This window comes from Pseudorasbora parva, chromosome 17, assembly GCF_024679245.1.
Source record: "Pseudorasbora parva isolate DD20220531a chromosome 17, ASM2467924v1, whole genome shotgun sequence".
Classification (NCBI taxonomy): domain Eukaryota; kingdom Metazoa; phylum Chordata; class Actinopteri; order Cypriniformes; family Gobionidae; genus Pseudorasbora; species Pseudorasbora parva.
The window spans coordinates 16,141,691-16,156,803 of NC_090188.1; the positions used below are offsets into that span (position 1 = coordinate 16,141,691).

The window sequence follows — 15,113 nt, forward strand, 5'->3', positions numbered from 1 at the left end:
GGTAAACATGTTTTTGTTCTTTTGCTGTTGTAAGCTGTAATGACTTTAAAATACGGAATACTAAAATCATTTGGTGAAGTGATTTGGACATGTAATGCGTTTCACTGATAAAAATTGCACACCTTAATTTGATTATAGTATGATATTAATAATGTCAGTCAGTCATTGCTGTGCAGAACTTGAAAATAGATGGTCTGATTAAAAGAAAATTAAATGAATAATTAAAACTGTAAATATTTCAGAAATACCTGTGTTAGGGAAATTTCAAATGAGAAATAGGCTTACATTCTTATATGAATACAATTAAAATACAGATTATTATTTTAAAGAATAAAAAACAGTTAAAAACTTGCATGAACATGCACAGTACTATTTAACATTCAAAAACAAGGCTGTACAAAACATAAAAATACAAAAAACTCAAGGCTCTTTTGAAAAAGGAACGATAACCTTGACACAGAAAAATAAAGGACAGAGAGAGAGAACAAGAGAAAGAGAATTAGGCACCATGTGGTTGTTTGTGGTGCCCAGCTGAGAACATTAAAACACTAAGACAATATTGAAATACACCTGCAGACATTTTCCCCAGATGTACAGATATAAGCTTAAAGTCACAAGGATTTGCTTTGTTTAGTCTGTGTTTAAGGGGATTAAAGAGAGAGAAAATATACAGAATGATAAAGATGAATAATTCATACCAAACAGATCTCAGTGAAGTCAGCAGCATTAAATTGCTTAAAGAATAATTTAAAGTCCCTCTTGCAAAAGCCTTAGCATTGTACCGCAGGAGGACAGACTTAATGAAGAGAGCAATGGGCCCAGATGAACCCTAGATAGGACAACAGAGAGGTTTCTAATTACATTAGCAGTATCTCTCTCTCTCTCTCTCTCTCTCTCTCTCTCTCTCTCTCTCTCTCTCTCTCTCTCTCTCTCTCTCTCTCTCTCTCTCTCTCTCTCTCTCTCTCTCTCTCTCTCTCTCTCTCTCTCTCTCTCTCAGGAGAGATCCAGTTGCATTATAGGTTGAAAACAGCATTTGTCCATTCACCTGTGGGAAACTTCTGACCTTGAGTGCACACATCATAACAGAGACCCATCACAACATAGATGGAACCATATAAATCTTCATCATGGATCTGAAGGGACACAATACTGCACCACTGTATTCATTAGCAATCACCTGGTTGAGCTCAACTCTTCAATGACACAGCGAGAAGCTCCATGCTGCCAGGACACTAAGGGATCTGAAGGAGCCAGAGCAGGTCAGTAAGATGAATAATGTAGAAAAACAGTGAGCTAGGAACACAGACAGTAGAGTGTTGATGAATGCTAGCTATTGATTTTTCTGTTAAGAGTTTATAACATAGACAAACTCGTATTAGTTCGGGGGGTGCTTGTATTCTGATACTGTGAGATATTTGTATTCTGATATTGAAAAATTAAAATAATACTGTGGAATGAGCACTTTAAAAATACACTACTGTTTACACGTTTGGAATCACTAAGACATATAAATGCATTTGAAGGAAACTAATGTAACTTTAAAAAGTGGTAATGTTTTACAACTTTCTATATATATGTTAATATTTTTTACAGCATTTATTACAGTTTCTATATACAACTTAACATTAATTTATAGTGAATTAATAAATTTTCACATATTTTACATTGTTGCAAAAACTCTCTTCCCAGTCTGTCTGTAATATTCTGGGCTCCAGATAATGATGGATCTTCTCACAAGGGTTAGTTCACCCAAAAATAAAAATTCTGTCAATAATTGCTTACCCTCATGTCGTTCGACACCCGTAAGACCTTTGTTCATCTTCAGAACACTAATTAAGATATTTTTGTGGAAATCCGTTGGCTCAGAAAGGCATTCATGTGCCATTTCCTCTCTCAAGACCCATAAAAAGTACTAAAAACGTTGTTACAAAGTCCATCTCACTACAGTGGTACTACAATAATGTTATGAAGTGACGAGAATAGTTTTTGTGCACAAAAAAAAACTAAATAATGACTTATATAGTGATGGGCCGAATTCAAAACACTGCTTCCTGAATCTTCGGAGCTTAATGAATCAGTGTATCGAATCAGCAGTTTGGAACGCCAAAGTCACGTGATTTCAGCAGTTTGGCGGTTTGACATGCGATCTGAATCATGAAGCGATACGCTGATTCATAAAGTTCTGAAGCTTAATGAATCAGAGTTATTTAGTTGTTGTTTTTTTGTTGTGTTTTTGTTGTTGTCTCGTCGCTTCATAAAATTATTGTAGAACCAGTGAGATGGACTTAACAACGTCTTTAGTGCCTTTTATGGGCTGAGAGAGGAAATATCATTGCTGCCAATGAATGCCTTTCTAAACCATTGGATTTCAACAAAAATATCTTAATTTGTGTTCTGAAGATGAACAAAGGTCTTACGGGTGTTGTACAGCATGAGGGTAAGTAATTAATGACAGAATTTTCATTTTTGGGTGAACTAAACCGTTAAAAGCATTTTTTACAAATAATATTACGACCGTTCGTGCTGCTTTCACGTTTGTCAAGCGATGAAAAGTCACCTTATAGAATGGTTTGCAGTTGTTCCACATGCTTGTATTTCAAAATGGTTAGCCTAATTATCATTTGCTCCGAGGTCAAAAATCTATATATTTGGTAGAGACAAAAAAAATGGATGAATCAAAACAAATAAATAAATACATTTTTCAAAAAGAGGAAACTAGTGTTATTTGAGGTGGAGCTAAACAAACAGTTTTCAGCAGGTTAAATGGCAATCATACAAATAAACAAAAACAAAAAATCAGGGAGGATAAAATAGGTGGTGGGGAAAATGACTCACCTCAGATGGGATTTGTGGTGGTATTGGCGTCCATAGAGGAGTAGGGATACCTAAACTAGGTCCATCATGCTCACAGGAGCAATCAGGTTCGCCTCCCATTGTAAGACACCTACCATCACGCAGTCTTCCCAACAGCCCACCCATGCTCGGGCCTCCATCTTCAATTGTTAGACCACAGCACTTCAGCGCGTTGAGAATGTCTGTGGTTGTAGTCAGTACTTAGAGAAGCTGAAGAGAGAGATACTAGATGTCCCAAAAGACATCAGAAAATGTCATCAACTTTAAGCAGAAGCTCACAGACCTCAAGAAGGCCAAGCTGGCTTTAGAAGAGAGGGGATGAGGTTTGCAAGGGGTCTGAAGACCCTTTTGTATTATGAATAGTTGAAAATCCCTGACCTGCTAAATGAGTTATGATGAAGTGTCAATCCCAACATGGCATCTTTGTTCAGCTGTTGAAGTAGCTAGTACACTTGCATTTCTTGAATTTATTCAAATTTAAAAATGGTCTAAAAAAACTTGTAGCCTATTCTTTTAAGAGATGATCATATAATATATTGGAAGAAGAAAATAAACTGGATTTAAACAGAATAGAGCGAGAAGAGAATAGCCCAGATGCACATCAACAAGAGGATAGATACTCTCTAATTTGAGAAAGAGACACCTGACTGGAGCTTAGCTGACAGCCTCAATGAGCATTACACACTACAGACCAGCTTTATCTGCATTAGTGAAGAGAAGACTCTGAGATATGGGCCTTTTAGAAAAAATATGACGAGTGTGAGCAAAAGAACTGGATGGTAAATGACGAGAAAAAGTAGTTCCAGAAACATTTTGATCGGAAGGTCTGTAAACAGTGCCAACAGAAATTACTGAATTAATTAATCTTTTTAAATAAATGTAGTGAAACACAGAACCTGATTTAACCAAATGGACACTGGAACAAATGTTCCAATCAACCTTATTTTAGGGACAAGTTTATGGTTTACATGTCAAGTTTAGGCTTACAACTAGGGTTAGGTGCTTCTCCATCAGTGTTATACCTATCATTTCACTCTGATTTCAGGGAGAACTTATGGGTAGGGTTAGGGTAAAATCTTTGGACAGGAATGTTGTTCCAGCATCAACAAAATTGTTGGCCCAGGAACAAGTCTAACTCCACAAAATCAGAATGTGCATGTAGAAGCGTATTATCAGCCATCATAAATGTCTTTACTTTAATTTGGATCAATTTAAGCCATCTCTGATTAACAAAATAACATAAAATATCAATTATAATTAAAACATTATAGTGATTTGTGACTTTTATTCTGCATACAACCTGTAAAATGTTTTGCAGCAACTACATAAAAAATTATTCTAAAACCAACAGTGCATAGCACATAAAAGTCAAAATAAATAAAGTGGGAACTGTGTTACAGTCTCAGGGTATTTACTGTTGAAGAATCAGTTACATTTTATAGGTGTAAAACGTTGCAGGCTGTTCCAGGAAAGCATGCTGATATTGTAGTTAACGCTTCACCTTGTTTGACTTTTTTGAAAGAATTCTGCTGCAAATATATCTGGCAGTTCTCCCAGCGTGTTCCTGGAGAGGATATTCTGGCAGTTCAAAATGATGCAACAGATCTTGAGAGACATGTATGTGGATCCAGAGCTTCTGGACGAACTTAATGAGGAGCAGAGGCAGATTCTTTTCTACAAAATACGTCAGGAACAGGTGCGACGATGGATGGAGTGTGAGAGCCAAGAGGGAAGCTGGGAAAGTCCCCTGACCAAGGAGAGAGATGGTGGGTTTCAAAATTGATTAAATTTATTTATTTATTTTCACAATTCTACAAAAAAATGCCCCATAATAACAACATGAAGAACCTTTGTTTGAAATATTTGCAAATTTATTCAAATAAAATAAAAATCACATGTAGATAAGTATTCACCGCCTTTGCCATAACACTCAAAATGTAGCTCAGATGCATCCTGCTTCCACAGTTCTTTCTTGATATGTTTCTATAAATTGATTATGATAATCTGTGGTAAATTCAGTTGATTGGGAATGATTTGTAAAGGCACACACCAGTCTATATAAGGTCCCACAGATAACAGTGCATGTCAGAGTATAAACAAAGCAATAAAGTTCAAGGAATTGTCTGTAGACCTCAGAAACAGGATTGTATCGAGGTACAGATCTGGGTAAGGTTACAAAAAAAAAAATGATGCAGCATTGAAGGTGCGAGTGAGCACAGTGGCCTCCATCATCTGTAAATGAAAGAAGTTTGGAACCACCAGGACACTTCCTAGTGCTGGCTGCCCGGCGAAACTGAGCGATCGAGGGAGAAGGGCATTAGGGAGGTGACCCAGAGCCTGATGGTCACTCTGACAGAGCTCCAGCGTCTCTCTGTTAAGAGAGGACAACCTTCCAGAAGAACAATCATCTCTGCAGCATTCTAATAATCAGGCCTGTATGGTATAGTAGCCACTCCTCAGTAAAAGGCCACCTGGAGTTTGCCAAAAGGCTCCTGAAGGACTCTCAGACCACAATAAAACAAAATTCTCTAGTCTAATGACATAAAGATTAAACTCTTTGGCCTGAATGGACCGAAGGTTGCTCTTCCAACAGGACAATGACCCTAAGAACACAGCCAAAATAACAAAGGATTGGCTATGGGACAACTCTGTTACCTCTTTTCCACCAAGGCAGTGCTGGTGCTAGTTCGGAGCGAGAGCCTAGTTTCAAATCGGTTCTTTGTCTTTCCACAGCCAAAGCACCAGCTCCGAACCAGAAAAAGTTCTTAAGTAACACCAAAACATTGCTGGGCTAGAAGTAAGAACCGCTGTGTCAGTGGCTGTGGCGGGGACCAACAAGACAAACAAACGTGGGACCGCCATTTTTTTTTAAATAGCAGCTAATCAAGCTAACAGCTGCTCGATTGTAACGTCCGTCAATACAAATCATGGAGAGCTGCAGGAATGCGTTGGATTCGCGGTGTTTTGATGCCGATGTAGGATCATAAAACCATGAGCCATTGTTGATGGAAGGCTTGTTCGAGATGCATCCGCGTGCGCTGTGCAGACCGATCGCATATATGACATCAAAGTACATCGAGCACAAATAACTCCTTATGCTTTTGAACTGCTCAGGCGGTATTTTGATATCATATGCGGATCTGTCTGCACAGCGCCAATGTGTCTCGAACAAGCCTGGAGTGTTTGTATTTTCCCGCTGCCTCGCTAGCATTGCTAAAACGCTAGCAAGAAAGATGAGACGTATACAGTGACATAAGACTTAGCTCTGTGGTGGCTCTCTAGCCTGTGGAAAGCCAAACCAGTTCTTAAAGGCTCCTCAGTCGAACCGACTTATAACTCCCACTAGCGCTGGCTCTGAATTAGCACCCGGTTCATTCTGGTGGAAAAGGGGTATTTGAATGTCCTTTAGTGGCACAGCCCGACCCCAGACTTGAACCTGATTGAACATCTCTGGACAGATCTGAAAATGGCTGTGCACAGACGGTCGCCATCCAACCTGATTGAGCTTGAGAGGTCCTGCAAAGAAGAATGGGAGAAACTGCCCAAAAATAGGTGTGCCAAACTTGTAGCATCATATTTAAAAAGACTTGGGGCTGCAACTGGTGCCAAAGGTGCTTCAACAAAGTATTGAGCAAAGGCTGCGAATACTTATGTACATGTTGTTGCTGTTGTTTTGTAATAAATTTGCAAAGATTTCAAACAAACTTCTTTCACATTGTCATTATGGGGTATTATTTGTAGAATTGAGGGAAACAAAATATGAATTTAATCCATTTTGGAATAAGTCTGTAACTTAACAAAGAGTGAAAAAAATGAAGTGCTGTGTATACTTTCCTGATGCACACTATATGTAATCATATTGTTCCAAATGCTCAGACCCCAAAACCAAACAACAAACAGTGCTAATATACACTGAGGGTGTGCTGTAGTGCTACCGAAAAAAATCATAATTCTAATCTATGTACATAATGAGCCAGACGGTAATTAATATTTTATGAATCGTTAAAATATTGGTGTCCAGGACAGTCCGGAGACTGGAGTGTACACCTGTGCGCAATAAATTAATAGTGCTCATAAACAGCTGTCAATATAGTATTCCCATTTATAACAGAGAAGAGGTTTGGACACGAAAACAGTATCCACATCAACACACAATAAGTAGATTTTGTTTTGTTATATTTTACATTTAGCTAGGCTATAATTTCTTTTGGCAGCTTCATAACCTAAGTGAAAAAGACCATTTCATTGAGTACTGTGACATGGCCAATATATGTGTTTTCTTTTCTACAAAAGGCATTAGCTTAGCAATATGCTAACAGCAAACACTGAAAGCGTCAAATCTCATTTATTTGTGTTGCTGCCTAAAGTGCTGCAAATTTGTCACTAGTCACAAGTTTCATTTTACATATTTACATTTAAACATTAATCAACAGTATTTTAATCTTTTTAAAGGCTGTTCATATAGGCTGGTTTTTACATCTGCCTTCATCACTGTTTCCAGAAAACAGGAAGAGTATTAAGTGGCTACAGGGCAAAGATGGTGAGGTGTGGGTCTGGGTAATGGGGGACGCCCCTGGAGACAAACCATACGAGGTGATAGTCAAAGAGTTGATGGAGGAGAGAGCCAGACGACAGGCTCAGCTAGAAGCCCAGGAGCTGTGGTGAGGACTGTGAGCAATTGCATGATGTTTCCCTTAATCTTTTTTGACTAGATTAGAAATTGGAACATTAGGTTTATTTTGTTTATACAGAAATGTCATGCCATTCTTCCAAATAGATTTAGATAAAGATTTACTACTTTTTTATTTTTTTTGGCTTTTTCCCAGGCGAAAGAAAGAAGAAGAAATAAAGAAAAAGTTCAGAAATGCCATTGCAAAGGAAAAGGCACGTTTAGTTGCAGGAAAGTGGAAGGAAGAAGCCGAGGACAGAAAGGCAGCCAAACAGGAAGAGGAGAGTATACAGGAAAAACTAAAGGTGATTGATCAACAAACCCCTCAAACTTCTAACTGTGCTGCAAAATGAGAATGCACTAATTGGCCTCAGCGAGACGAAAATGGTTTCCAGCGTTCCACAAGGATCCAAACTATCTGCTAGAGATTTAGGGGACTAACTTAGCAGTGGGAGTCACAAAACAATCCATGTGATCAATTACTTGTAGGAGACCTGCACTGATGCCCACCTTTAGGGTCTAACATTCGTTTGGTGGATGTTGTTTTCCACCAAACTCTCTGTAAATTATTTAGGTAAGTGTGCGGAACGACTGCTGAGGTCGGCCCTCTGTACTTCTATTCTCTGTACCTCCCTTTGAAAGACAGAGAACAATGAGGAAAACAACCAGACAATCAATACTCAATCTGAAACCAACAGGAGGGCAACTTGCTGCATCAATGACAAAAACTAGGGCTGAGTGCTTTTCTAGTTCTCCTGAACAGTCTATGTATGTACTTTTGTTTGTCATGTTAGTCTTAGTTGCTTCCCAATTTGAGGCTAAATGAAACCGAAAATGTATTACGCAGAGCTGAGGCTGTGAAAACAGAAGTCGTGTCAGTTTCAAAAAGATTCAATGACAAATAAGAGTGCTAAGGAAAATGAAAGGAAATTTGCCTATATTGTTCTTTATATTTCTTTTGCACTTTAATCTCTTTGAAATGTTTGTTTACTTCATAGATTTTTTTGTTTATTGTTTGATTATATTCAAATGTTCAGAGTTCTTTTGTTATAAGACAAACAATGAAACCTGCTTTTTGCAACTTTTTTTTACCATCGTAATAAAACTGTCTATCGTTTAAAGGCAACAGTACTTATCGTAATTTGTTGCCATCACATGCCTATTGTATAAATGAATTTGCAATTGAGATGTTGTCATTGACCCAAAATCTAGATGCTGGATAATTCTACAAAGCAAAAAACAAGTCAACTTAGTAAGAAAGTGATGGGAGAAGTCAATTAATCTTAAAGGAGATTATATCCTAAAGGCATCAATGCTGCAAGATTAGTTATATTCAGAAGTTGCACTGATTGCATTATCTTTTCAAAGAGGAAGAAAAAGAAAACCGGGAACGTAGGAGTCAGGCAGACAAGGGTGGCGGCACAACCATTTTTCAATATTCACACTGCAGATTCCTAAAGAGCCTTGATGGTTATCCATGATTTGCGGCCTGGTAATGAGACCTTCTAAAGAAACTTGTCAAATATTTAAAGAGCTCATTTATCAAAGCCCACATATCACCCCTCTTTCTGGAAAGTGCTGAGTCATTAAACTTTGAAGTGTTTCACAATACTCCTTAAGAAATCTTTTAAAAAGACTGCCGAGGCAAAAAGGTATGGAGAAGAGTGAGAAGTGTAGCTATCCAACTTTTATACTTTAATATAGGGCAACTATGTCAGCAAACTTGAAGAAAAAGAAACAAATGAACAATATTAACTGCAGTCGAGTTTTTGGATTCTATAGTGGTCTGGGTATCTGTTTTCAGATAATGCCTCATTGGTAATTACCTTATGCCAATAATTACACAGCTTAAGTATCTCAAACAACCATGCTGCCACATGTTACTGTCCTCGAGGATTAATTATTCAACCAAATGATTTCCATTTCAACACAGCTAATGAGCCACTGGTGTTAATTCATTAGTGCTACAAGACTTAGAGCAACATACTGAGGCGTAAGTAAGGACTGAGGTGCATATGATTTGAAGATACACTCTCGCTCTGTCTCACAAAAAAAAAAAACTTTCTATGTTACTCTCACACAGAAACAAGAGGAAGAGGAGAGGCAGAGGGAAGAGGAGGAGATACGACGTGCAGAAGAAAAAAGAGCAAAGGAGCTATATATGTCCCTTGAGCAAGAACAAAAAAAAAATGAACAACGTGACAAAGAATGGGAGGAACAATGCGAGTGATGTTATTTCTTCAAATGCATTTCCATCTATCAAACGCTTTTTCTGCTTATTGTTAGATTCTTCATATAATCTGCAACATTTTTATCTCTTTACCTCTGTGAACTTACACCTTTGGTGTAAAGTTCCAAAAGAAGACTGACAGACCAATCTATTCTTTCTTCTTCCTCTTTTTTAGTACGTCGCTCCAAAGCAGCTGATAAGGAGATGACACGGAAGGCTCGCTGGGCAAGAGATGAGTATAAGCGTCAGTCACTACGGGCTATAGAGAAAGGCCACGTTGCTGGCCTGAGTGGCCACTTCCAGAAACAATCCTACCGGAGACACAGTACTTTCATTGAACCATCTGCTAGTCCTGTCTCCAGCAGTGAAATCAAGCCTAGGCCCGGCATTCAACGGGCAGAACCTCCTTTGTACCGCCGCAGACAAAGCCGCAGGCATAGTACAACAGCAACACAACCACTAATGGACAGGTAACCATTCTGTAGAGAAATAACAGTATTTGACATTAAAGGGATAGTTCACCCAACAATGAAAATTATTTACTCACCCTCAAGCCATCCTAGGTGTATATGACTTTCTTCTTTCAGGTGAATGCAATCGAATACAATTGGGGATATATTAAATAATGTCCTGACTCTTCCAACTTTATAATGGCAGTGAATTCCAAAAAGTGCATCCACACCGCTCCAGGAGTAAGAAACGATGTGTTTGTGTACGAAATTATCCATATTTAGAATGTTATAAATATATACACATATGCATCAATTTATGGCGAAAGAGTAACCACTGACCCAACGAATGATGCACTGACGAACATAGAAGTACAGAGGATAGAGCAAAACAAAACACGGTCACGGATTAGAAATATTGGAGGATTATAAGATAAGAGAATAGGCGCTTGAGTTTGTTGCCCAGTCCTATTTGTTTGAACTGCAAGAGACGTCAAAGCTTGCACTACTCCTACATCGTGTCATGGGGTTACTCTTTTGGCATATAAATCGAATTGTGTAGGCCATCCACCGGAAGCTAGTTATTTCGATATTTTTCTTAAAATCCTTTTAAGGGTCCTTTTATTAACCCCCCCCCAAAGCTGATATATTTTATGATGATGGACGGATGGATCCACTTTTTGGGGTATGGGGTACGGATGGATCCACTTTTGATGTTATATATATATATATATAAAATCAACTAATATCAAAATGTACAAATTGTCTAATATCATACAACAACATATGGTACCAATTTAATGTAAACCAAATAAACACCATCTTAGCCAGCTACTGGCTAAGATGGTATTCATTTGGTTCAGCTGCTCTGCTAGCTTTATGTCCTCTAATATATTGACAAAAAAGGCTGGGAGACCAGCAGACCTTCTTAGGCTGGATTAAGCTTTTCAAAGGTTTATGCACCATATCAAGAACTTTGTAGTTCTGTAAACTAGCACTCTCCTTTCCCATTAGCCCTGCATGGTTGCGGACACCACGACCCAGTTCCAGGGAGTTGGTTATTCTTTGGTTTACTGAAGAGCAGAAACCAAAACAGGCGGGGCATGAAAGGAACGGCAATGCTATCGCCCCATGGTTCCACGGTAAGGTTTCTTAATGACCTCTCTGGTGGTTGTACTAAACAATACATTACAATATATTACTATCACCTTATAAATTGTATGGAACATAAATTGTAGCACATAGCTGAAAATTACTGTGCCGTAAGCAAGTGGGAAACATGAGTGTTTTTAGGATCCCAGACATATGCTAGCACCACTCAAGCAGATAACAGAACTCTGCCCTTTTACCCTCTTGTACACACTGTCAACCAGATCCACTAGGAGAGAGAAATGGAGTATGGAATATGCGGCCTTGTTTTGAAACCAGAAACTGCCCGACCAACAGATGGAGAGCAGTGGTGTGTGTGTCTACTTGTACACGGACAGACAGTAGAGAGAAATTGAGGGGAGTGCTCAATAATTCAAAGGTTTTGCTAGGCTAATTACTGGCGTGAGTCCTGCAGCTTTGTCATGTTTGATTGGGTTACAGTGTGTGACTCCTGGTTAAATGACAAGAGAGCTGATTAATAGGCTTGTGAGTGTCGGAAATTCCAACGGAATGTGGGCCACACATCAGTCTGTGTGATTCTGAATAGATGCGTCTAGATAAGAGATCCAACGCACACTCATTCATACCCTTACTGACACACATACAACAAGCATGGTGTAGATTTACACCAACATTACTGGTACAGATACATGGAAAAAAACATACTATACCACTTTCAACCTAGCACCTGATGACTCTGTTACAGAGATAACAAGATTACAATGGAAACAATGCTGAAATGCATAAACAACTACTCTTTAAAAGTCATTACCTTTGTGAAAAAGAAGTGTGCTCATTGAATGTGCACTTCTTAAATATATCCCCCTGAGACAAGAGATTTATGCATTGTATTTCTGGAAAAATTACAAGTAAAAATACTGTAAACATTTTGGCCAGAGGCTAAAGACTACAGCCAGCAGAGGGAGCCATTTCCGCATGTTTTAAACCCGCGCATGGGGAGTGGGATCGCACTCACAGCTCAGCTCGCAGTTGCAGCCTCAAGCATTCATGTAAACGGCACGGACGGCGGTTTTAACTTCTCAAATTAATTCCTATTAAAAGTTAAGCTTCCAAAGGCATGAACTGAAAACACGCCAGACTGAACACGCGCTACTGTGTAATGCCGCGAGCATGGACGTGTTTACCTTAGCTCTCATCATGAGAGCTCTTACCTCAGCTCATTCACGATGAGTGTTATCTTACTCCTGCTGCGTGCATTTGTGACACTCACTCAGCGGCTAAATCACAATATATTGAACAGCCACGTTCAGTTTTTAATTGTAGTGACTGTTCTCTAACTGGACTGATTTTATAAAGATGAACGCAGTGGTGAGAAAGTGACCAGTGATTCAGTAGCGGTGGCTTTGGGAGTGGCCTCATAGGGAAGCAAAGCATTCTGGGAATTGTTGTCTTTCATCCCCATGAGACAAAAATACATTTTCTGTCTTTTCTCAGTCTAGAAAGCACCACATTAAAAAATAATGTCACATTTCTTCTACATTAATGACCCAGTTTAAATACAGATTAATCTTCCCAGCGCTGAAGTACCCCTTTAAGTATATTATTTCCTTAATAAGTACTCTTATTTTAAAATATGCTGAAGTGCATTTCTTTTTCACAAGGGTAAAACAGGTCAGGATCTTTGAGGTGCTTCAGTTATAATGAAAAAAAAAAACTATGTGAATGTTTTGGGGAGTTTAAATGAGTGTACAGTACACATGATTAACTCTCCACTGACAGTTGACTGTGATGTCTATCCTGAAGGCATCATTTCTCGAGAAGACTCAGAGAGACTGCTTATGAATTCCGCTGAGGGATCTTTCCTGGTACGGGTCAGTGAAAGGATATGGGGCTACACACTGTCCTATCGCACAGCCAGCGGTTTCAAGCATTTCCTTATTGATGCTTCTGGGGACTTTTACAGCTTTCTGGGTGTTGACCAAAACCGTCATGCCACCCTTGCTGACCTTATTGACTTCCACAAGGTAAGAGAGCAGAATAATTGCAACTTCAGAAAACCATTGTGTGATGTGTAAATTGATTTCAGCATGAAGAATGCAGAAGATTAAAAAAAAATGTCACAAACCAAAAGAAAATTATTTAAAATAGAAACCTATTTTCATATATTACTGTATGAATCATTAAATTAAGGCCTAAGAAGAATTTTAATGTTTTTGAGAGAAATTGCTGGATTAAACAGTTTTTTTTTATCTTAGCCAACATAATCCCTCTGAATGATTCAGAAAGTTCAGTCATGAACTGAATCATTTGCAACTGTTTGTCATTGAACAGAAAACAAAAAGTGGTAGGATGAAGTGACTATTTACTTACAACTTACAATCAAATTAAATTAACTTGCAAAACCATTATTCCCAGAAGAATGCTCTCACTGAGAAGCCCTAATGTCCAGACACATGACAGCCTGTGCCACCCTTGTGCAGACACAAAGTGCAAAGTTAAACCAGGTTAAAGTTCAGTCCGTCTTAAAGTCTCTAAATGTGCTGTAATATTTGAGAAATGGATAAGGAGTCAGAGCAGATTCCTGACATAAACATTGACTTGCACCAAGGCAACTTTCAATAACCAAGAGCTTCCTCGACATCACCACAAGCCACAAATCCCTTCAGCATACCCTGTGTAACCATGGATACGCATTCAACTGTCTGGAATGCTGTCAAAGTTGGAGTCACGAGCTGTGAAATCTCTGACTTTAGTTACATGCAAATGCAGGCGACGTTGTACAACTGTCAACAAGCGTTCCCCCTTTACGCCTCTGCAATATGGTAAAAATAAATAAATAAATAAACGCTGTAGAGAACCTGTCGACATATACATGGAAATTACAACAGGTTTAGCTTAGCTAGAAAAACATGCAGATTTCAATAGCAATCACAGAATAAATAAAAAGGCAACTCAGATTTATCTTGAAACATAGCAGCGCTGGAAACAAGGCTGCCCTCATTATTTTAAGAAACATTTGACACATTTTTGAATATGTAAAATACATCGAATGACACATAGCGTGCGCATTTTTAGCATATGATGATTTCAGGCATTTGTATAAGAAAACAGACTTCAAATCTTGTACTCTTGTTATGAGTGCACAGCACTCTGCATAATGGCAACATCTGTCGATTCTCAGGAGGAAGTCATCACAACTACAGGGAAAGAGCTGCTGCTGGAGGCCTGCATGCGGACTGGGCCCTCGGCGGACTTCGGAGGGCTTTTCCCATGATAAAGACTTCAAAGACGAATCTCTGCAGGGCAGCTAATGTAGCAGGGTGTTCGATGCATTTCAAAGAACATGGTCAAAAATAAACAAGACTTCGGGTCTTCGTGTTCTGCTTCTGATATACACTGCCTTCTGATCAGGCCTCAGATTTTTTCTTTGCATTTTCTGTGCTTATGTTTGAGGGAAATATGTAGAATTCTTGTTTTAAACATGGTAAAATATGAAAGTACTCATATTGTTGGTAGCTGACATCAAATATTGCAGAGTTTTATGAGTGATTTAAAGGTGGGGTAAGTGCTATCTGGTAACCGTTGTTGATATCTCAAATCACCAAAACAAACACGCCCCTACCCCGAAAAGGGTCTCGCCCCTATTTTGATAGCGCCGCCCCACACATACGTAAATCCAGAGGCATTAACAACGGCTAAGGCAGAATCTCTGTGTATCTAATCCAGGTTGAATATTCAATGAAAAAATAATCCCTTCCGTCACAAAAACACAAACCATTCTTGTGAACAACTCGATAGTACA

The 15,113-nt window shown here is 38.7% G+C and overlaps 1 protein-coding gene across 1 annotated transcript; it reads left to right on the forward strand.

The window, feature by feature from the left end:
- The first annotated feature begins 1,160 nt into the window (after positions 1–1,160).
- On the forward strand, positions 1,161–14,806 carry sh2d4ba (SH2 domain containing 4Ba). The gene is made up of 9 exons (XM_067421909.1): positions 1,161–1,259; positions 4,376–4,619; positions 7,355–7,514; positions 7,680–7,827; positions 9,606–9,744; positions 9,928–10,222; positions 11,216–11,343; positions 13,115–13,335; positions 14,493–14,806. Exons 2-9 carry the CDS (start codon positions 4,445–4,447, stop codon positions 14,583–14,585), a joined length of 1,359 nt encoding a protein of 452 aa, XP_067278010.1. The 5' UTR covers positions 1,161–1,259; positions 4,376–4,444; the 3' UTR covers positions 14,586–14,806.
- Positions 14,807–15,113: the final 307 nt, after the last annotated feature.